We start from the raw sequence: 24,019 nt of genomic DNA, 5'->3' as shown, positions 1-24,019 counted from the left end.
TAGTTGATAAAACCCTAGCACAAGAATTCTTAATTTATCATCGTCTATTTTTTGTTGTTGATAGCTACTAGTATTTATTTAGGCATTAATTATGTCTAGTAAGGAAAGTATTAACATAATTAAAGAGGACATCAAAAGCTACTATAGCTTAGAAAATCTTTTTCAATAGACTAAGTTTTAATATCTAAAAATCTACCTAAATAAGTTAAATAAATAAAAGATGCTAAATAATGATATAGTTGTGTACATCCCTTTTAATACTAACATTATTCTGATTTAAGCTTCTCTTGTTCTTTATCATTCTACTTTATTTGATGAAAACTTGAAATGGAATTTTGAAATCATTAAGCATCAACAATGGCGAGGTCAGAATAAGCACTTCAAAAGCTTGCAACTTTGAACACTTGTATCTCGATAAGAAAATAAGAATTTAATAATCTAAATTGTAGATTCTAGAGGAAAATGAGGCAAAACAAAGTTACTGAATAGGAAGTTGTCAACATGATCAAAAAGAACAATTTACCAAGAGCTCATATTTCTTCTATTGTTGGTGGATGTGGTTCAAGAAAAACTTAAAGGTTTGACTCTTCAAAGTAAGAAGAAGCCTTGGTTGAAATTTTTCGGTTCATTTTTATATTCTTCTTGAATATCTTGTTAGGAACATAAGAGATAAAAGAGGGGTAAGAGAGAGAGAATAGAGAGAACAAAGGGAATGAGGTGGAATAAAGGTAGACGGATAGGAAATTCTTCTAGGATTTTCTCATATTCATTCTGGCATTGGTTACAGAATGTAAAAGCAAATGGTACAATAGCTGGCAGCATATATAACAACTTGTACGCCAGCAGTTCTACGGCTAAGTAATGCAAAAAAGCTGTAAAAGATGCAGAATGGTAAAAGAACTGAAAGGAAATGCAAGCAGCTTAACAGACTCTAATTTAAATTCATCTTCTCGCCAAGTCCTAGCAACTCCTTCTGCTTCAAATTAACCTTTTCCTCAACGTTTAAATGAGGAAATTAACTTTTTAAGATTACCATGTCTTCCTGTGTAGTGTCTTCGTCTCCCAGATTTAGCCATTTGACTAGGACCTCCTCCCCTTTCCTTTCCTTGCGGTGGACAACTCACTTCTGTTAGATTGATTCAGTTTCCACTAAAATTGGTCATAATTGTTCATCCTAGCGAGTTAATCACTGAGGACTTTGGAATCCCCAGGTATTTGTTCAACATTGAAACATGGAACATGGGGTGGATTCTGGAGTTAACTGGCAAACTCAACCAGTAGACCACGCACGTTACCTTCTCTTCTGACCCAAAAGGTCCATAGTGTTTTGGCACCAATTTTAGCCATCTTTCTATTGCTACAGAAGACTGCCTATAAGGTTACAGCTTGAGCAAGAACATTTCACCTATTGAAAAGGATTTTTCTGATCTCTTGGCATTAGCATACAGTTCCATTCTATTTTGAGCTTCAAGAAGGTTCTCCCTCAACATTCTGTTCATTTGCTCCCTTTCTTTTAGCCAGTCCTCCAAACCGAGGTGGTTGTCCAAACTCTTGGCTCTATTAAGAGAGATAGTGGAACCCATACGATGTTGTGAATAGTGGCATTTCTTGGCTGGAGTAGTAAGTGCTATTGTACCACCACTCTGTGAGGTTGATCCATTTACTCCATAACTTAGAACTCCAAAAAGCCATACATCTAAGGTAACTTTCTATGTACTGGTTCCTTTCAGGCTGTCCATCAGATTGGGGGAGTGGAGAAATTGTGCTCATACTTAGCTTGGTTCTTGTCATCTTCATCAATTCAGTCCAAAAATTTCTTAACCTAAAGCTTGGGAATTAGACCTTAACTCGGTTCGACTTGGATCTGGACCGGAATCGCGACAGAGATGAACTGAAGATCGTTTATATGGCCATTGTGGTGACTTGTAACTGTGGGGATGAAGGGAGAAGCGACTGCTGGTGTCTGGCCACAAAGGGAGATGGTGTCTGGTCACTAGTAGTTCACAGTCGCAAGTCTAATAATCTTGTGATGAAGGCAATCAAGAAGACTGTGCGGCAGCTGTGGGCAAACTGGGAAGTCATTCGCGTCTGGTCACAATGAAGGTGACAGAGAGAGCTGTGCGAGGCGGTTTGTGCTTGTGGACAAGTGCTGGAGGCACAGCTGGACAGAGAGAAGCACGGCGGGAGTCACAACTTGTGGCTGGTGGCTAGCGGTTATAGGGAGCAGCAGCTGGTTCTGGCCTAACCAGGAGGTGCACCTAGGCTGGGTGGCAGCTGCAAGGAGCAACAACTGCTTCTAGGGCTGACTATGAAGGCTGCCTAGTGGTGGTGGCCAGCTATGAAGGCTGCCATTTTTTAAGGTTTTTTTTTTCAGCAATGAAGGCCGAATAGAGTTTGTAAAAAAATTTAGGGATTTCTTAACTTAAAACTCTGCTATTATGTTAAGAATGATTTTTTAATTGATGTGTTCTATTGAATCTTACAGTTCTATATATACAGGTTTTCTAGTATGGAAGAGGAAATAAACAATTAATTACAAAGGATGTAATTTTACTCTTTAATTTGATTTGCTTCATTTTTAATATCTTGATTTGCTTTATCTTTAACACTCTGATTTACTTTCTTTTTGACACTATGATTGACTTCATTTTTAACAAATATCTCTATTCTACACTGAAAATCATGTGATTGTTGAACTTTATGTAAAAGCTCAAGTTATAAAATTCCAATAACTTGAGTTTGAACCTTCAAAAACCAGTGATTTACACCTAAAAAGTTGGGCCAATAATGCTTGTGCCTAGAGGCTTTACATGATGCATTAGAACCTTGACGAATTTGAGTGGAAAGGGCCGACAATAAAGAAACAAAAATGCACCATGAGTCCCATTTTCATTTGTTGGAGGGTTAAACAGTACTTGCAGCAACCAATTGCATAACACACATAAGTTGGAGAGTAAATGTGTTTGACACGTGAGTGAAAATTAATGGATGAACACATAAGTGAAAATTAATAGATGAATGGACCTTTTTTTTTTTATTTCATGCTGATTGCTGAAGGCTGGTCTAGAAAGATTTTTTAGGACCCATGACGATATCGTATATATTCTCTTTTGTTCCTAAAAAAAAAGATTGGAAATGTTATCCTTTCAATATTATATTTTTATTTTCTGTTTGAAACAAAATTTTCCCTGATGGACATACACTTCTGATTGTCAAATATTTTAGGAAGTTCCAGCTGCTTTTGTGTCATTCAATTCTAGGTATGGAGCTGCAATAGCCTTGCACATCCAACAAGGGGTCAATCCAACAGAGTGGATCACTGAGAGAGCACCTGAGCCTCGAGATATTCACTGGACTTTCTTTTCTACATCATTCATAAGAAGATGGATATCGAAGCTGGTGGTTGTCGTTGCATATATAGCTCTTACAATTCTATTCCTTATTCCAGTAGTAGTAGTGCAAGGTCTTGCTAATCTGAATCGCTTGGAGACTTGGTTCCCTTTTCTGAAAGACATATTGAGTCTGTACGTTCTTCTTCATTACTTTATTGAATCATAGCTGAATTGAAGCATGCAATGGATTATTTTCAACAATTGTTTATAGATGTATGTAAAATTTGCTTGTTAGCTTTTTATGCATTCCAATGCAACCATAAAGCTAGGTTTGGTTCAAGTATATTATTCCTATGCTACTCTTAGACCTTAATTGTGTCATTTGTAGAAATTTTGCTATAAATTTATATACTCTATTATTTAATGATAGGTTTGTATTCCTACTTGTAAAAGGAGTCATAGAAGTACTTAATTAAATATGAAATTAACTTAAAATTAGAATACTATCTGCATCCCAATTTTATTCTATTTGTATTGTATTAATATTCTTATTGAATAGAATTAACATTTGAATCAAACTCAAATTAATTATATAAGAATTCGAACTTAATTAGATAAATTCAAGTTATGGCTCCTTTTCCATTTTTTCATCATGTTATCTCGCCATTTTTTCTATTCTGTAGAAATAGGTAATTTTAAGGCATTTGAGTTGATCGTTAAATACTCATCCAACTTTAAGTACCTTCTTTATGTTTACCTATTTGGTAATACAATAAGTAGGGCGCTTATTCCTTCTAAAAAGAAAAGTGCCCTATTTGGTAATACAATAAGTAGGGTGCTTATTCCTTCTAAAAAGAATAGTGCAGTGCTTATTAAGTTCTAAAAGAAAACAAGAGGGTAACTCTAATCTTTCTATGTTGTTTTGAAATATTTCTCTCTTAATATCTCAGATATTTATTTACAAAATTATCTCTATCCAAACGGCTTATTTATCTCAGTTAAATACAGGTGGTTTGAAGTACTTATATGTACCACCTTGATGCTTTTCTCTATGTATATGATCTTTCTTTTCTCTTAGAATATAGAATGGCTGTATCATTTTCCAGTTCTTTTTTTTAATTTTAAATTTTAGAGAATGACTCACGAGAGTTTTTATTCTCTTTATTTTTTTCCCTTAAATTTGACATCATTATTGATGTCTGATTTCTGTCTCATTTCCTGCTAATCATGCGCAGACTTGAAAACTATAAAAGACTTTAGTATTTGTATGATATTGCCTTTATTTGTGCTCTTCCCCTCCACCTTTTGCTTTTGTTAGCACATCATCTTATTTTTGAATAGGCACTAATGTGTAACTTTTGCGCTGCAGTACCTTCATCAGTCAAGTGATTACAGGATATCTTCCTAGTCTCATTCTCCAATTGTTCCTGTCTGTTGTGCCGCCTATTATGGTACTGTTTTCCTCCATTGAAGGGTATATTTCCAACAGTCAGATAGAAAAAAGTGCATGTACCAAGCTGTTGTTCTTTACTATATGGAACATTTTTTTTGCAAATGTATTATCTGGATCAGCTCTGTATCTAGTCAATATCTTCCTTGAGCCTAAGAACATTCCCAAGGCACTAGCAGAGGCTGTTCCAGCTCAGGTGAGATACGTCTTCACAACTATTTTCAGTGGAGTATTTTAACGTTTTTTAATAGAAAAATACTTGTCTTAAGCATTTCTAGATTTTTTTGCAGCCTAATTCTTCTGTATATTGCCTTTTTTTTTTAATGGTTCTTTATCATTAATTCCTGTAGTCATGATTTCCAGACCCAAATTGACGCTCCACTATGTGGTGAACAGGAAATAATTTCAGCTTCCCATTGTAGATATGTGGATTTGCCTTGAGTTAGTCCCGTTCATGCAAAAAGTTTCTGTTTCAGGTTATGCACCAAATTTATGATGTAGCACACTGGGGAGAATTTAGTAACAATAGAAAAAAGAGAAAAAAAGATGCTTTCCACAATGTCTGGATTGCGATCAACAATCTTAGGGATTGAAAATGGAACCACAATGAGTTGTCATAACCTTAGCCACCAATTGTCAAGCCACTCAATTAATCAGATGATATCTGTATATTTTTATCCATAAGCTGTCTTCTTAACAATAGATTTTAGCACCCAACTATTTATTGGATTTCTAGATATGCCATTTTCTCTAGGATATTAAAGAGGACAACAACTAAACAGAAATCATAACTACATAAGTAGTAAGGCTACTGAAAATATCATATGTAGTAATATGACAAAATAATGTATACTAGATGATCCCCCAGCTGGAGATGTGATCACGGGGCTTAGTTTCCCCAAGGAGAACCATCTTGGTGTTAAGAAGAGATGGTGCTATGTTAACTGGATTTGGCAATTGGTGGGGGAGCTATTTAGCTGCCTCTGATTTCTGAATCTGAGTGGATGTTAAACAAGATTCAAAGAATAAAAAAACTGTTGAGACTCAGTTTTGAAGATCTAAAGAGCCAGGTTTTGATTTTCTTAGGTGTAGAATTTTAGAAAAATTATTTACTTTATTTTCTCATATATTTTATATGGTTATAGACAGGGAATATATACAGAATTTCTATATACAAATAAAAAAATTACTCTTATAATAGTGATTCTAATTGATTACATTATTATAAGAAAAATTACAAGAAGAATTATACAAAAAAAAATATCTCAACTAATTAAGTAATAAAATATTTTAATCAACACTCCCCCTCAAGTTGGTACAAAAATATCACACATACCCCGCTTGTAGATCAAGTTATGAAAAGAATTATTGTAAAATCTTTTAATGAAGATATCTGTCACCTAATCGTTAGAACGAACATGATATAAGTATAAGAAGCCATCAGCTATTTTTTCTTTTATGAAATGATGATCTGTCTCAATATGTTTTATGTGGTCATGTTGAACTGAATTATGAGAAAGGCTAATGACTGCTTTATTTTCACAAAACAATGATAGGCTTTATTTTTTAAACAGTTTTAATTCTTTCATTAGATTTTGCAAGCATAATAATTCACATACCCTTTGAACCATTACTCTATATTCTATTTCAGCACTGGAGTAGACAACTACACTACGCTTCTCACTTTTTCATTACCAAGTTACTTCCTACAAGTGTGCAGTAACAAGTAGTTGACCTTCTATCATTCGGAAATCCAGCCCAATCAGCAGGTGTAAATGATTTTATCTTAAGGTGGTCATTTCTAGAGAAAAACAGACATTTTTCTAGTGCAAATTTTAATTATCGCAATATGCAAAAGACAGCATGTAAATGAGTTTTGCAATGAACATACATGTACTGACTCATCAAGCTATATACTATATCGGATCTGATATTTGAGAGATAGATGAGTCTTCCAACCAATCTCTAATATCTTCCCAAGTCAACTGATATACCACTACCCACTTGTAGTTTGTGATTGTTTTCAATGGGAGATTATGTCGGGTTGTAACTCATCATACTAGTTTTCTCCAGTAAGTTTAGGATATTCTTTATTTGAGAAATAAAAATAGTTTTATTAGATTTGGTAACTTCAATTCTCAAGAAATACTGCAATTTTTTTAAATCCTTTATTTCAAACTCTTGAGAAAGAAGTTTTTTCAATTGGGGTATGTCATTTGAATCATCTTCAGTCACCACAATATCATCTATATAAATAATGAAAATAGTGATTATAATCCAAGTATTAGGAGTGGAAATAAGAGGAAGAGGAGCAATATCTGATTTTACCATATTTGATGCACTAATAGTTGATGAAGAGTTAAGTTGAGACAGAATACGTTTCGGGATTTGAATCTCTTCTCCCACAACTTCTAGTTGGTTGTCCATACAATTTCCAGTAAGTTTCCTTAGTATTTCTCGATTTGCCACAATAGTCACAATTTTGTTGAAATTTGCATTGATCAGATTGAGCAACTAATCAAGTTTTCTCAGCTGGTGTTATGTGAAGTATGACATTTCTTCAACTTTTTTCTTGATGGACATAAGAATAAATTTGTTTTAATGAGGAAGAGGATTCCTATTAATTACTTAAACCCGTATCTGATCATATTTGGTGTTAAGACTAATCAAGAAATCATAAATCTACTCCTCTATCAGTTTTTGAAATATGACTGCATCTCTAGAGCAATCTACTTGAAAATTTTAATAGTAATTTAACTCCTACCATAATTCACTGAGTTCAGAAAAATATTGAAAAATAATTAATTCTCTTTATTTTGTGATATGAATCTCATTTTGAAGTTTATAAATTTGAGCGTCATTACCCACTTGTGAATATGTAAGAGATATTGCATTCTATATTTTTGTTGCAGTATTGAGCAACAGATATATTCGAGTAATATGAAGTTTCATAGAATTAATGAGTCAAAACATTACTAAGGATTTTTCTGAGTTCCATCTATTATATTCCAAACTACTGACATATGATTTCTTCTATCACTAGTAATGTAACATTGCAATTCTCTAAATTTGATAAACAATAAATAATTATCTTGAGCAGACAAGATAATTAGTTTCATCAAAGTTTACGGGAATAATTTGTAATAACAGGTTGACCGAATTAAGAACAATCAAAATTTTTTTTGGTCATTTTAGAGTACTAGAAATAGGAAAAAAATAATACCCAATAGTTAATTTTACAAGAATATAACATACCTTATAACCAGCACTAACAAAGGTAAAAAACACTGCGAGACTGGAGATCACCAGAGGCAAGTGTCTCCGGCAAGGCAGAAGAACCAGAGCCTGTTCTAAGAGACACAAATTCGGAGCCGGAGATAGATGCTAGACGCGAGTCGTGGGAAGAGAAATCATGACCAGATCGGGTGGACCTGTTGGTGCGAGGCGCAACAAGATCGTGCGGCTGGGAGAACAAAGATCGCACACGGCCGCGTGAAGGAGACATGCTAGTGCAACGTGACCAGATCGCGTGGCGGAGGAAACCAAACGGAACAGAGAGGAAGCGTCGAATCTGTGAAGCCATTCCCGTGCGCGAAACTAGATGGGTTGTGTTTTCCCGTGCGCAGAAGCAGTTGGGTCATGCATGAAATTGGGTCAGAGAAGGTATTCCTGTGTGCGATACGAGATCAGAGAAGGATCGGGAGAAGCCGAGGCGGTAGCCGGAGAAGAGACAACACGATTTCGAGTTGGATTACAGACTTTCTAGCAACGCGTGTGGCTCATATGCTCGAAAATCGGTCACCAGAGTACAGCGGCAGGCCGACAGTGAGGTTATGACTCCGTTTGGGTGGGTGGCGAGAGTATTTTAAAGTTTGAAAGAAACCCTAAAATTAAAGCCCTAAAACACCTTTATTTTGCTCTGATACCATGTAAAATTTTGGAAAAAGTATTTACTTTATTTTCTTATATATTTTATGTTATTATAAACGGGTATATATACAGAATTCTTATATACAAATATGGAAATTACCTTTATAGTAGGTGGAAAAAAATTGATAGAGAAAGAAAAGTAAGAGAGAATTGTTTCTCTTATTTTCTGATTATGACATATTACATATATATAGAGAGAGAAAAAAAACATAAAATCAGACTAACAATAAATCCCATAAAATTTGTGATTTATTCAAATCTCATGAAATTTAGGATTTATTTTAAACTTTCATATTTAAAAAACAAATCCTAACTTTTCAAACTTATCTCTGCCGACACTACCCCTCAAGTTAGTGCAAATATGTCTATCATAACCAACTTGCTCACTTGATTTTCAAATGGTTGACTCAAAAGTCTTTTGGGTTAATATGTCTGCAATCTGCTGTTTAGTAGATACAAAATGAGTATATATCATCTCTTCTTCAATTTTTTCCTTTATAAAGTGTCTATCAACTTTAACATGTTTAGTTCGATCATGTAAGACTGATTATGTGCAATATTGATTCATACCTTATTGTCACAGTACAACTTCATAGGCAGACTTGTAGTTTTTTTAATTTATTTTAGAACCCGTTTCAGTCACAAGACTTCACATATACCTTGAGTCATTGATTTGAACTTTATCTCAATGTTGCTTCTTACTACAACACTTGTTTTTTACTCCTCTAAATAACCAAATTACCAAATTACCCTACATAAAAGTACAATAATCTGATATTGACCTCCTATCAAGAACCAAGCCAACCCAATCAGCATTTGTATATACTTCAATCTCTCTTTTTTTCATTTTTCTTGAACAAAAGTCTCTTTTCAGATGTACCTTTCAAATATTTCAAAATACGATACATTGCTTCTAAATGTTCTTCACAAGGAGAATGTATAAACTGACTCACCACACTCACAACAAAAGCAATATCAAGGCAAGTATGAGATAAGTAAATCAATTTCTCAACCAACCTTTAGTACCTCTCTTTATCCACAGGAACACCTTCTTTAATATCCTCGAGCTTGTTACTCGCTTCTAGTGGTATTTGTGTCAGTTTGCACCCACTTGTTTCAGTCTCCTTTAGAAGGTCCAGAGTATATTTTCGTTTTGACACCATTATTCCTTTCTTAGATTGAGCTACCTCTATTCCAAAAAAATATCTAAGTTGGTCCAAGTCTTAATTTCAAATTCTTTGGTTAGTTTCCACTTAAGTCTCATAATCTTGTCCAAATCATCCCCAATTAAAATTATGTCATCCATATAGACTATTAAGATAACAGTTTTGCATTATATAGATTTTCGTGTGAAGAGGGTGTGATATGATTTTCCTTGTGTATGACCTTAACTTTTAACAAACCTTGTGTATGATCTTGACTTTTAACAAACCTTGTGAACCTCTCAAACCAAGCTTTAGGTGATTGTTTGAGCCATAAAGAGCCTTCTATAGTTTATATACCTTGGTTCCAAAGCTCTCTGTGAACCCATATGGAGGTTCCATGTAAACTTCCTCCTCCAAGTTTCCATTTAAGAATACATTTTTTACATCAAGTTGACTTTAAGGCCAGTCAAGATTTATAGTCATGGATAAAAGTGCTCTCACCACGTTTAACTTTGTTACTGGACAGAAAGTCTCTAAGTAGTCTACTCCAAATATTTGGGTAAAACCTTTTACTATGAGACGAGCTTTGTACCTCTCTAAATATCCATCCGAGTGTACTTAACTGTGAATACCCACTTACAGCAAACAACTTTGATGCGGAACCCATGATCAATTACTGTGATAAAAAACTTCGCATATAACATTAGTATTTAGAATCATAAAACTCTTAACAAATCCTCTCTACTTGACCTACATTCAACACGTAAATGTCAACAAAGATAATTGGAATAGTTTGAATTGATTAAAAACGCCACAAGTATGAACTTGATAAATTAGAAATCAATTCGAAAGAAAATTAATAAAACATCACAAAGATTCACCTTGATAAGTTAAACTCAATTTTCATTTAATAAGGTTGAAGAAATCTAAATAGTTGAAAACTAAAACTTCATAATTTTATTATTCTCAAACTTTATTCTTTGTAATTGTGAATTGAAGACCTATTTATAAAGTAGATCATGTGCATTACAAGTAAATAAACTTCTTAACTTAATGGAAGAAATTATAAAAAAATTAAATATCGTCTTGAATGAGAAAATAATAAAACTTAAGAAGATTTTGACTATAATAGGGTAGATATGATATTTTTTTTTTAAATGAGAATATTTTGATTATTGTGGAAGAATTAGGGGAAATAAATATGGTTAATTAAAGTTAGTCATTAAAGGAGGAAAGAGGTCATCTATATCTTTCCTAAACCATAGGATTTAGTTATTTAATAAATGAAATTTAATTTTCTCTTCCATTAAAATATCATATGGTTTAAAAAGAAATCTTCCCTCTTGGTTGATTCTTCCTTTAAAGAAATTATTTTCTCTCTTCTTGCTCACATCATCCCCTCCATCTTCAAAAATGATTCATCTTCGAATCAGACATTTCTTATATTTGGGTTTCACCAATTCTACTTTTTTGGAGAAAATGTTATCGGTGAGGATGTTGCATAAGATCATTATGAAAATCTGCAGACAATAATTAGTAAATAAAATAACACTCGCTCACGTGTTTCACTTCTTGTGTTTCATTCGACCTCCTTCTTTCAAGTTGAATGTCCGAATTGAATTTTCGTGAATTAAGATAATCAAATTTTGTTTATGATACTTCAATAAAATCTTAGGGTAAAAAAGTGGTAAAACAATTTTGAAAATAACAATTCAAACACACTGATGAAAATAGTGCGTGTTTTATGTATGATACTAAGTAATTATGGTGCAACTAGCTACTTAGAGATGTAGTGAAACAAAAGTACAAGAAAACATGGAGTGCATGAAGGATAATATGGATATGATTTCATTTCCTCAAGTATTATTGCGTTCCATTCTGGAACATCTAGTGCATCTTGGACACTGTTAGTAATGATTACATTGGACATTTGTGAGATAAAGCCAAAATAGGAAGGAGAAATATTTTTATAGGATACAAAGTTTGATAAATGATACTTTGTGCAAGTCCTTATACCTTTCTTAAGAGCAATAAGGAGATCAAGTTGACTAGGAGAATAAGATTCTGGATTACTTGAAAAATTGTTATGAGGGATAGCTAAGTTATAATGAATTTTATAGTATGACCCCAAGTTAGAAGGTTGACAGCTAAGTTATAATGAATTTTCCTCTCGGCTTGATGTTCCTTTGAGTAGACAAGACATTTAAACTTTTTGGCATCTATCTCTGCTATTTTAGAATTCTGATTTTGAGATGGCAGTGTCTTTTGGTTATTATTGGACTCCATAATTTCACTATTAAATTAATTTATCTTCACATCATTTCTTTTAACATTTTGTTGTTGACTATTTCCATTAGAGTTGTATTCATGCACATTAGAATCTTGTTCATGTAGTTCGGTTTCATATACAAAATCAGAGATTGAATTCTTTAGAAAAAAACAACCTCCTTTTTAAAAGCATCCTTTAAAAAAATATCTTCATTTCTAAAAACATCATCTCCACTAAAGTTTTTTCCCCCTGAAGATAAGAACTGTTATAATAAGATTGTTCCTAAAAAAAAGTAACATCTGTTGACACAAAAGTTTTTAGAAATGGGATTAAAACATTTGTATCTTTTTTTATTTGTAGGATAGCCTACAAAAATATATTTACGTGCATTTGGATCTAGTTTGGACAGTTTTGGATCATGATTATAAACAAAACAACACTTACAAAGATTTTTAAAGGAACATCTAATTACAACCAAAATGGTAGGGAAATATTTTGAGAAAACCTAAAGTAGGGTTTGAAAATTCAAGATTTTTGTAGGTACCCTATTGCTTAAATATGTGGCTGTCAAAACAGTCTCGCCCCATAAAAATTTTCGTAGTTTAATTTAAAAACTTATAGCTCTTACTACTTTAAGGAGGGTTCTATTTTTTCGTTCAGCCACCACATTTTATTTGGGTGTATTGCTGCAGGAACTTTGATGTATCATCCCTTTTTCAACTAAAAAATTTTCCAACATAGTGTTAAAAAACTCTTTTTTATGATCGCTTCTAAAAATTTTAATCTGATTTTGAAATTGTGTTTGAACCATATTATAAAATCTTTTGAATACATTTTCAACATCAGATTTTTCTTTTAACAAGAATATCTAAGTAACCATAGTGTAATCATCAATAAATATGATAAACCAGCACTGCCCAGTAAGGTTACCACTTTAGAAGAACCTAAAATATCACTATGAATCATTGTGAAATGTGCAGACTTTTTATATGATTGTGTCTAAAAACCAGTACGATGATACTTTGTTAATTCACACGAATCACATTAAAAATCAGAAATATTTTTATTCATGAACAACTTTGGTAACAAATGTTTTAAATATTAAAAATTTGGATGTACTAACCTATAATGCCATAACATAATCTTATTGTCACTAGACATATAGATAGAATTAAAATATTTCTCCTTGTCTTGTCTTTTAAAAAACGATCTGTTGTTGAGAACATAGAGATCACCATCCTGTCTAACACTCCCAATTATCCTCCCCGATGTTAAATCTTGAAATTCACAATGAAAGAATCGAAAATTAATTTGACAATTATGATCGAAGGTTAATTTACTAACAAACAGCAAGTTATATAATAATTTTGGAATATGAAAAATATTTTTTAGAATTAATGAAGATGAAATAGACACTGTCCCTTTTCCACAACCGAGGCAAAGGAACCATCTTCAATTTTTACCTTTTGGTTCCCTCCACATGATGAGTATGGAGAGAAAAAATGCGAAAAACCTGTCATATAGTGGTAGTTCCCAAATCCAATATCTAAGAGCTGCTAGAGTTTAAACAAATAAAGGTTGCAAAAAAAATACTATATGACTATACTAAAGAACAAGAAGGACTAGAATGAGATTGGAATATTTTGTAAAGATGTTCTATCTGTTCCTTTATGAAAAATAATGATTTTGGAGAAAATTCTTACTCCAAATAAGAGCTGCCAGCTTGGAGAGCACGGCTGTCTTCCCCTGATTTAGTGTTGCTGCTTGGTTTCTTTTTTAAATTTGTTGGTTTTCCATGCAATTTTCAGCATGTTTCTCGAATATGTCAAAGTCTCTTGCAATGATCACACTATGGCCACTGTTTTTCCCCACGCATTTTAGTATCTGAACCTATACCACGAGCTACAAATGCTGATCCTTCACTAATTTTTCCAAACTCATTGCTACTTTTCAGCATCACCTTTCGCCGAGTTTCCTCCCATCGTACCTCTACAAAAACTTCCCTAATTGTTGTTAAAGATTTTCTTCTAAGTATGCGAGCTCTAATCTTATCTAATTCTTTATTTAAGCCAGATAGGAAAACAAACACACAACTTCTTTCAATTTTCTTTCTATATTGAGCATCATCATTAGTTTTCCCAATATTCATCTTTAAACATATTCAATTCTTGGCATATTGTCATCATATAATTATAATAGGTCATCACCTCACGATCACCTTGCTGCATTTTCCACATTCGAATATTCAACTCATAAAGTTAGAAATGATTATTTAGATCCGAAGAAGTCTCGCGAATTGCATCCCACACCTCTTTTGCTGTTGGCAGAAACATAAAAGGCTTTTCGATTCCTGGTTCCATGGAATTGATTAACTATGCAGTCACCATTGAATTTTGGGAGCGTTATTGTCGATATTTGGGATCACTTGAATCAGGTTTGGTGACCTCACCATTCAAATAACTTAATTTTCCTTTTCCATCAGTCGCCAGCCACACCGATTAAGACCACTCAAGGTGGTTCTTTTCATTCAATGTGTGAATAGTAATCTGAAATGAATTTTCAGTGAGGGAGACAGCTGAAAGTGTAGAGGAGATAACCGACAGTGACTGTCCTTATCGAAATGGTGTCACTTGTCTCTTCCGGAGGTGGTGTTCCAGAGGCAACTATGGTTGCTTTATAATTTATAATCGAGCCCTAGAGCTCTGATACCATGAAAAAAAAAAAATTGATAAAGAAAGAAAAATAAGATAAATTTGTTTCTCTTATTTTATAGTTATGACATATTACATATATATATATTAAGAAAAAAAAAACATAGAAGTAGGCTAACAATAAATCCCATAAAATCTGGGATTTATTCAAATCCCATGGAATCTAGGATTTATTTCAACCTTTTTGGAATTTATTCAAATCTCATAAAATTTTAGATTTATTTCAAATTTTCATATTATATAAACAAATTCTAACTTTCCAAACTTATCTTTACTGACAATAGGGATTCTAATTACGAGAATAAGTATACAGAAAAAAATATCTCAACTAAGTAAGTAATAAAATATTCTAGTCAACAGAAGGTTAGAAAAGTATAATTCTGCTAGATGTGTTTTGACAAGAAGGCAGTGACAAGGAAACAGAGAATGGAAGCAAGAAGCTGAAAAATGAGAAGACTGGATTCTCAATCAATAATGATAGCAAAGGAGAGAGTAGGAATCATTCATGTATTTACAAATACTTAGAACAGTTAACAGAGAATGAGAGAAGGATTTTCTGTATGTTATTTCATGTGAACCCTTCCAAATATATATACTAGTTACTTATATATGGAAAGCTATTATAAAACTAAAAAGAGAATGTTGCCGCCTTAATGAGAGAGATATTTATGATACAACAAAAAATATGAGAATCCTGGAGTTATAGAAAATATTCTAAAATTATAATAGTTATTACCCTCCCTCAAATGGTACATAGATGTCCCTCATGCCATCTTGCAAATCAATGCATAGAACTTTTTATTGCCAAGACCTTTGGTGAAAGTGTTAGCAAATTGATCTGCTGACTTGACATAGTAGAGGTTTAGATTACCGTTGTTCATGGTTTTCTTGATAAAATGTTTATCAATTTCGATCTGGTTAGTCATATTATACTGAACAGGGTCATGTGCACTATTGATTGCTGCTCTATTATTAAAGTATAGTGTTAGACTGTTTCAATATAACATCACGAATGCTTGTAATAATTTCTACAACCAAAGTAGTTGAGATACACCTTGTAGCGTTGCTCTGTCTTCTACTTCTGCAGTAGACCTTGTAAAAATAGACTTTTTTTCCTTCTCCAAGTAACCAAGTTAGCACCTAAAAAAGTGCAGTAACCCGATATAGATCTCTTACTATTAGGAATTCAATCCAATTTGCATAGGTGAAACCTTCTACTTTAATATGACCATAAATGGAGAAGATTAATCATTTTCCAGGAGCAAACTTCAAATATCTAATAATACAATAAACTGCCGATAGTGGTTCCCGAGTTTCATGCATGTATTTGCTCACCAAATGCTATTTGGCCCGGTATGTTATAAGTAGATCAAACTCCCAACTAGCCTCCGTTTCCTTCCAATTTCAACTGGCTTACCAGCATCACCACGCAGCCTGTGATTTGTTTCAATGGGAGAACTAGTCGATCTACAATCCAATATATTAGTGTCTTAGGGAAATCTTGATTATATTTGTGTTGGGAGATAAAAGTTCCACTTCCTATCTTACTACCTTGATACCAAGAGAAAGATGAAGTTTGCCCAAATCTTTCATCTCAAAATCAAGAGCTAGAGACTCCTTTAGTTTTGTCATTTCTTCATCATCTTTTCTTTCCATTACTATATTGTCTATATAGACTTTGAGTATAGTAATCTTACCATGATAATACTTGAAGAATAAAGCATGCTTGGTATCATTTAGGTGATTTCCAACAAAGTCATGCTTGAAGATTGCTTCAGCTTGTAGAGTACTTTCTTCGTCCTGTGCACTTCACCTTCACTCTTCTCGATATCAAATTCTGGGTGAATCTCCATATAGACTTCCTCTAAATCTCCATGTAGAATAACATTTTTATCATCAAGCAACTGTAAGTCTTTGTCATAATTAGTGGCACATGACAAGAGTATTCTTATAGTATTTGTTTTTGCAACTGGAGCAAACCTCTCCTAGTAATGAATGTTGTATGTTTGGGCAGGTCTATTTGCCACCAATCGGACTTTAAATCTGTCAACAGTTACGCCGGCTTTATGCTTTACAATAAACACAGAGTTTCATCAGCTTTAAACAGTTTGTTGTTCTTAATCTATAGCCACAATTATGCACAGGAGTAATTTACATAAGTATCATCTTCACTTAATCGTGATTATAAAAATTTCCTCTTATTCTTTTAATAGAAAAATACTCCTTCAGTTAGTAATCTGTTAACTAATTGTTAGTGCAAACAATTTCGTAATTATATCAAATTGCCATTGCACTGTTACCTTGTCATATAAATCTGAAATTCTGTCAACTGTCAAACATACGTAGGATTGAGAAAATACTAATATAGAAGCTATTTTATAGCAAAATAAAAGTAAAAGGGTCTTTTTCTAAGTATGCTTAAATTAAAAGGGTATTTTTGCAAATTAAGCTATACATAATTATCAGTTATTAGGTGCATGAAAAATATTTCTTTTCTTGATGCAGGATTATGATTTTGCATCTCTGTCCCTGTTACAACCCTCACGCACTTTCTTTCTTCTTCATTTGTCTGCACATAAGCTAAATAAGCTATCAATTTTCTTGCTTGAACCTCTGATATACTTTGGTCAACTCATCAATAAAAGTTTTTGTTGAAATAAAAAATACTATGATGTTCTTTTTCATTTCAAACAAGTGAATTTACGATTTCGACATGGTGCACAAACAACCAGATCAGAAAGGGGCATGTTTTCGGACTGTTGAATAAGATAACAAGAGATTTTTGCTAAGGTTATATTTTGAAACAAATAAACTTTATTTTTGAAATCCATTTGGAAATCCACATTTAACTTAACTTTGAGAACGAAAAATCATTCCCAAAATTTTAAAAATTGATCTCCTAGATAATTGTAAGTGGAATTGAAAGAATAAATTTTAAATTTTGCCAAAATAATTTTAAAAGAAATTTCACAGATGAAGTCCAATGTAGTTGATGTTTAAGAGTATGACAATATATTACTATTCCTATTAGCCTCAGTTTTTGGAATTGGTTACAATTGATTAGTTTATACAGTATCACAGTCAATGATTTGCATCCAGGCTAAGTCGCAATTTCTAGTAATTTAATTTTAGCACAAGATATAGTAAACTTATGTTTGATCTACAGTTTCAGCCTAATAAGTGCGCATTTGAAAAAGCATATAAGAGCATAAATAATAATCTGGACTCTTTTCTGTTAGGTTAAGGTTTTAGGATAATTTGTCACAATTTATTAGTTTACGTTATGTTTGTTGAGAACATGATTTGAGCTACAGAACAAACAATAGAGGCAAAAAATACAGTGTGCAATTAGGATATGCTTTTAAATAAAATGGTCATAGATTGGATGAGTGAACGACATGAGAAATAATTTATACAAAAGAAGTAAAGTGAGAAAAGTCTTAAACTGTTTGCTAGTAATAGTGTTTTTAAACTCAAATGATAATCTGTAGTAGTTGTATTTATGCGAGCAAGGATGTGATATATGCTTAATTTTTTGGTGCAGGCATCTTTCTTTATTGCGTACGTTGTGACATCTGGGTGGACTAGTCTATCATCAGAACTTTTTCGTTTGCTTCCTCTCCTTTACAGCTTTATACAAAAAATATTTTCAAAAATAGATATTGATGGATTTGGGATCCCATCAACTCCCTATCACAGTGAAATTTCCAGAATTCTCTTCTTTGGACTTCTTGGTGTGACATACTTTTTCCTTGCACCACTGATCCTGCCATTTGTCTTGATTTATTATTTCATGGGATACATCGTCTATCGCAACCAGGTTGGTAGAATGTATCATTTTTATAGTTATAAAATGTATTTCCGTAACTTCGTACTTTTAATGTTCAGTGTCCTATTAAAAGTAGATTCATTTGCCAAACCTTGTAATACGCAATTGTTAATAGGGCTATGGATCTTTTTGAACCAGGTTTCTTCAGGGTCTTATCAAAACTTTTGGAAAACAGTTTTGCAAAATATTGATCAAAGGAGAATGTTCATTCTCTAGATCTCATGGCTTATAGATATGTGGCTTCAAAAGAATGAAAGTGCTGCCTTTCAGTTTGGTTGATGACTTTTTTTCCCCCCATGGTCATTCCTTGTAGAAAATCCTGAATGACATTTGCATCTGCAACCACCCAACTTGAAGCACCATCATAGTTTTATGTTTGATTTTTACCTCTTAGCATCTACCACTGTATTTCCACAAATCAAAAGATGTCGCTTGTCTTTGGTAGAAAATAAGAAAATAGGTTGGTTTCTGATGCAGAACAAGCACACCTTGCATAACTACCCATATCTAGAATGGTCAAAACTGCAACAGTGTTGAACCAAATGAAGTGTCCTTCCATGAGGGGCAACAATCATCTGTAGTGAATAGTTTGTCACCGACCTCGAGCTGTAGTGAGGGATTCAAACTCTCAATTTCGAGAGGGCATTCCCAAAGCCTTCCCACTTCAGCTACTCTTTGTTGGTGAAAGATTTTCTGTTTTTTCATGGCTTAATAATCTTGAAATTGGAGGAAAGAACAAGCAAACTGATATCACTCTTTTTTGGAAGATTCCTGTATAACATAAAATGTAAATATGCAGATGTAAGAGGCCCCTGGATTTGTCTTCATTTCTTTTGAAAGTTTTGTATTCTATTCTGTGGTTTTCGCAAATGATTTTATTTTATTTCTACTCTGAAATTGTGCTTTAGGTTCTAACAATGCATTGCATAACCGTGTTCAATTGTCAAATATGTGATGAAGTTATTAAAATTTGTTGTTGGCAGCTATTGAATGTATATGCAGCTAAGTACGAGACCGGTGGAAGGTTTTGGCCTATTGTGCACAATTCAACTATCTTTTCCTTAATATTGATGCACATTATTGCAATAGGGATATTTGGCCTCAAAAAGCTTCCGCTGGCGTCCAGTTTAACCATTCCTCTTCCATTGCTCACATTACTGTTCAATCTGTATTGCCGAAAACGATTCTTGCCTGTATTCAATGCTTATCCTACTGAGGTACCTCCAAATGCCATTCGAGTAGTTATCTTTATATGTAATTGTTACAGTTTTTAGTTCTGGTTAGTGTTCCTTCTAAATTTTTTAACCATTCCTTTTATTTTAACTGGTTTGCTCTTGGCATATGGCTTTTCTTAGAACCTAAGATATTTGGATTTTGTATTATAGGGTTTTCTAGTTTCAAATGTTCTCTCTTTAATTTTATATGTCGTTAGATGGCCTGCAGTACATTACATTAATAACCTCTTAATAATACTTTGGATTTTCTATTATAGGGCTCTAAATAATAATTTGGATTTTCTATTATAGGGTTTTGTAGTTCAAGTGTTCTCTGTTTGATTTTATTTGTAGATGGCCTGAGGTAAATTACATTACTACCCTCTTAATGATTTAAAGGAAACGCATGGTTGTCTGAGTGTCTCTTATCTTAAATTTATGTAGTTGTCAAGTCAACTAGCCAGAAACTTTATAAATAACTGAAATCAAATAAGCATTCTATGTATAGTATTTTAGAGGATGTTTGGGGCTGAAAGAAATGTTAAGTATGAGGCATTTTAGGCAACTTAATTAGTAGATTATTGAAGTAAAGCAGGTGCTTAATTTTAAAAGTAAGCAATGGATGAAAATGCCTCTTGTAAAAGGTAAATACTTGCTGTTGTCTGGTAAAGAAATAAAATAAGCATAAGAGGGTAAATAGGTAAGCTAACATATTAAGAAAATTAACACCAACCAATATTTAAAAATACTTTGGAAAAGAATTACTTCCTTATTAAGTTGCTTTTAAGAATTTCTCAAAAAAAAAAAGGTTGCTTATAAGAACCTGATGCGGTTCCGAATCACTATTGTTTGGATCAGCTATAAGAATAAGTGAATTTCAGTCCGGGGTTATAAGATCTGCAAAATAGGGCTCAAAGCCAAAAAAGAAGAAAAAACTAGTAAGTTTCTTATTACAGGGCCAAATAGATAGACTTGAACAGAATGCTTAAAGAGCATGTTTATAAGCACTTAATAAGCAAACCCAACCACCGACAATTAGCATGTCAATAATATGATTAATATCTGAGGAAAAGAAGCTTGAAAAAATTCTGATGTGAAGCAATCACAGGCCTTCGTATTAATTTGGACAACTCTAAGATAGTTTCCTTTGTTCATGGGGTTGCAATGGATGATCATGCTGATTTGTTCTGGATGGTAGATTTAAGAACCTTAGCATTTAACATACGAATAGATTGTCTTTGTTAGAGCAAGAATTTTCCTCCTAAAAGGTGGAAGGCTTACTATAACTGAGAGTATCCTGTCTACCTTGTCTGTAGTATCTCTCTATTTATCATTCCTTGGATTATTACCAAAAGACTGGAATCTATGCAGTGGCATCTATTGTGGGGAGATTCAGGGGATCAAAGGCGCTTCAGCCTTGTGGCCGATTTGGTAAAGAGGCCTATTGCCATGGGTGTCGATTGCATTATATATCCATCCATTATGAATAAGGCTCTTTTGGTTAAGCGGCACTGGAAATTCATGCACAGCAGGACTTATTTTTGGATAAAGGTAATAGTTGCTAAGTATGGATCGGAAAAGAAGAAGTTGGAGGAAGTAGACGGAGTCATGAATAAGCAAGGATTGCAGTTCTTTTATAAATCTACTCCATTTTAGGCTTGGAAATGGCCAGGCACTGAGTTTCTTGGTAGATCTCTGGTGTTGAGAGGTTATTGATGCTTGCTAAGGATAAGGAATCATCAGTTGAAGATATCTGGATTAGTGACGGTGCTAGATCTTGATCTTTTATCTCAAGTGGTCCCAGAATCTTAATGATTAGAATTTGACAACATCCTCCCTCTTTTGGCTCTATCGCTGTCTTGCCTTCTTGAGCTTTGCGTAAGAGACTTTTCAGTTGGGCCTTTCTCTAAGAATGGTCTGTCCTCAGTGAAGTTCTCCCAAGTTGGGGTTTTCCCTTGATTTTCTTGGAGGTAGATTTGGAATAAAAGAAGTCTCTCTGCACATCCTTCTTGTCCACCCTCAGACAGCTGCTTGGGCTAAAATTTTCATTTTCGATAACTTACAAAAAAAAGATAGGATCATCCTCAATGACTTCCACAAGTGCTTACAAGATAGAGAGTGAGTTCCCCAACCATCTACTCATTTGGTGTCTGGAGGCTAGAGCCTAGAAGCTTATGGTATTCATCTCTCTATTCCTAATTAGTCTTGGGTGGCTGGTGGGTCAATTGCTGAAGAATTTTTGATGTTGGGCGGTCTTGATCATGCAAAGCCAGGAAGAAGCTATATAAACCCCGATAGCCATTATTTGGATGATTTGGAAATTAAAGAGAACAGTTTTTTTTTGGCATGTTTTCTCCTTTCAGTGATATTTTAGATCATTAGTTCCAGATTATGAGTATTTTGTTCAATAGTCATGCATTCGGTAGTAAAGTGCATTTAGATAAATGATTTCTTTTTTATATTTCTGTACATAGGCAGCACCTCCTTGGTGCCCTGTTTATAGATTCTCTTTTTCTCTAGAAGAAACACCATGTTCCTGGTATGTTTTTGTGAGTCATTATTATACACATCTTTTTGGTGAAGAGTAATGTTAGAACTACAATTATTATTATTAAAGAGTCAAAATATGATTACTTTTGACATAAACACATATATATTGAGGTTCTATTACTTTTAACGTATATTAATAGCTGCAATTATAGTTTTTGACAGAAATATTGTTCTACTACTCTTATATAGATCTGGATTTGTACCTCTTCTTTTCAAATTTCTTTTGGTTGTATTAAGTCGAAGAGGGTTATACTTATTTAAGATCTGACACTCTTTTCTGTCTTAGAAAATTCATATATGGTTGTGTTGCCACTGTATGGATCAATGGGAAGGATAGGAGGAACTTGAACCATCTAGCGTTTGCTTCTTTGCTTCACCATTTAGCATATCTGATATTTCCTTTCCCTCAGAGAGATACTCTGAATTTGCATTTCCATTCCATGAAAGTTATCTTTAAGATCTGCTGTGGTTTCCATTATTCAACTGTAGACCAGCCTCAATCAAGTATTTATCATTCTACACAACTTTGGAAACTCCAAAAAGTCGGCCCCAACTTTACTCCTGTGTGTATGAATCATTTGGCTTATGTGACCTTACCACTGTGCTTTTCTTTTTACTTTTCTCTTTAATTGTACACTGTTGTTCCCCTCTCCATCAATTAATTTAGTATGTATAATATATTTCACACCAAAAAAAAATCAACTGTATGCAACTTTAGAAATGATTCCAAGAAGTTTAACCCAACTTCGTTGCTGTATTTATGAGTCATTGGTTTGAATCTTGAGTAGTCGATTCTATCTAAAATCAGCAGAAACAATCTCACTTCACCACCTATGTATAGTATAGAATTTGAGGTCCTGAGTTCAAAATTTACTTTCATACAAAGTCCATACATAAATTTGTGACTTGTGCATTTGTTTGAGTTTATGTCCACATGTAAACTTAATATCCTTGAGTGAGACAGCCTGGTGTAGTATAATTTGATAAACTCTGGTTTTTTTTTTACCCCTTAAACATTTCAGATAATTAACCATCCTGCTCAATATTTTACAGTTATTAGGTTTTAGCTTTCCTTCCTATTTATCCTTGATTTCTTTGATTAATCGTAGTTGGCATCCCTCCAAATGTCCAAACACTGATCCAGGAATTGTCCGTTACTTGTTTTGCAGTGTTTGGTTAAGAAAGACAGGGAAGACCAGAATGATCCTACCATGGCTGAGTTCTTTAGTAAACTAGCCACAGCCTATCAAGATCCAGCTCTCTTGCCAGTTGATTATTCCAGAAGCATGGATAGGCAAAATTCTCCTCTTCTTCATGCTGTTGAAGTCTGAAACTGATCCTTCTGCTTGTGACATCCAAGTAATAGTATTAATAAATGCTTTGTTAAATTTGAATACCATCTTGTAAGCTAAGTTGTTAGTAAAGCGAAGAAACCCTAATGCTTATTCTGTGTTGTATCCGAGAAGATTTATCAACAATGGATTGTGTTGCTTGCATTGTTTCTTTTGTAAAGTAAATCATATGTGGATGCTAATGTATTGCATTTAACTACTATTATACTCTGTAATATTTTCTAAATTATTTTAAAT

General features: G+C 33.4%; 1 protein-coding gene across 3 annotated transcripts in view; it reads left to right on the top strand.

Moving 5' to 3' along the window:
* The window catches only part of LOC110824051 (hyperosmolality-gated Ca2+ permeable channel 2.3-like), a 38,165-nt gene extending 14,181 nt beyond the window's left edge, over positions 1-23,984 (top strand). For 2 of the 3 annotated variants that reach the window (XM_088217170.1, XM_088217176.1), the window contains 5 exons: positions 3,226-3,524; positions 4,702-4,978; positions 18,382-18,657; positions 19,650-19,883; positions 23,600-23,984. In XM_088217170.1, coding sequence (XP_088073296.1) covers positions 3,226-3,524; positions 4,702-4,978; positions 18,382-18,657; positions 19,650-19,883; positions 23,600-23,761 — 1,248 coding nt within the window. In that variant the 3' untranslated portion in view covers positions 23,762-23,984. The remainder of the gene's footprint in view (positions 1-3,225; positions 3,525-4,701; positions 4,979-18,381; positions 18,658-19,649; positions 19,884-23,599) is intronic. The other variant, XM_088217174.1, reaches the window with a different exon arrangement.
* Positions 23,985-24,019: the final 35 nt, after the last annotated feature.

The sequence above is a fragment of the Carica papaya genome, chromosome 1 (assembly GCF_054855325.1).
Source record: "Carica papaya isolate Zhongbai chromosome 1, ASM5485532v1, whole genome shotgun sequence".
Classification (NCBI taxonomy): Eukaryota; Viridiplantae; Streptophyta; class Magnoliopsida; order Brassicales; family Caricaceae; genus Carica; species Carica papaya.
The sequence above is the reverse complement of the archived record's forward strand: the minus strand, read 5'-3'. Positions and strand labels throughout refer to the sequence as shown.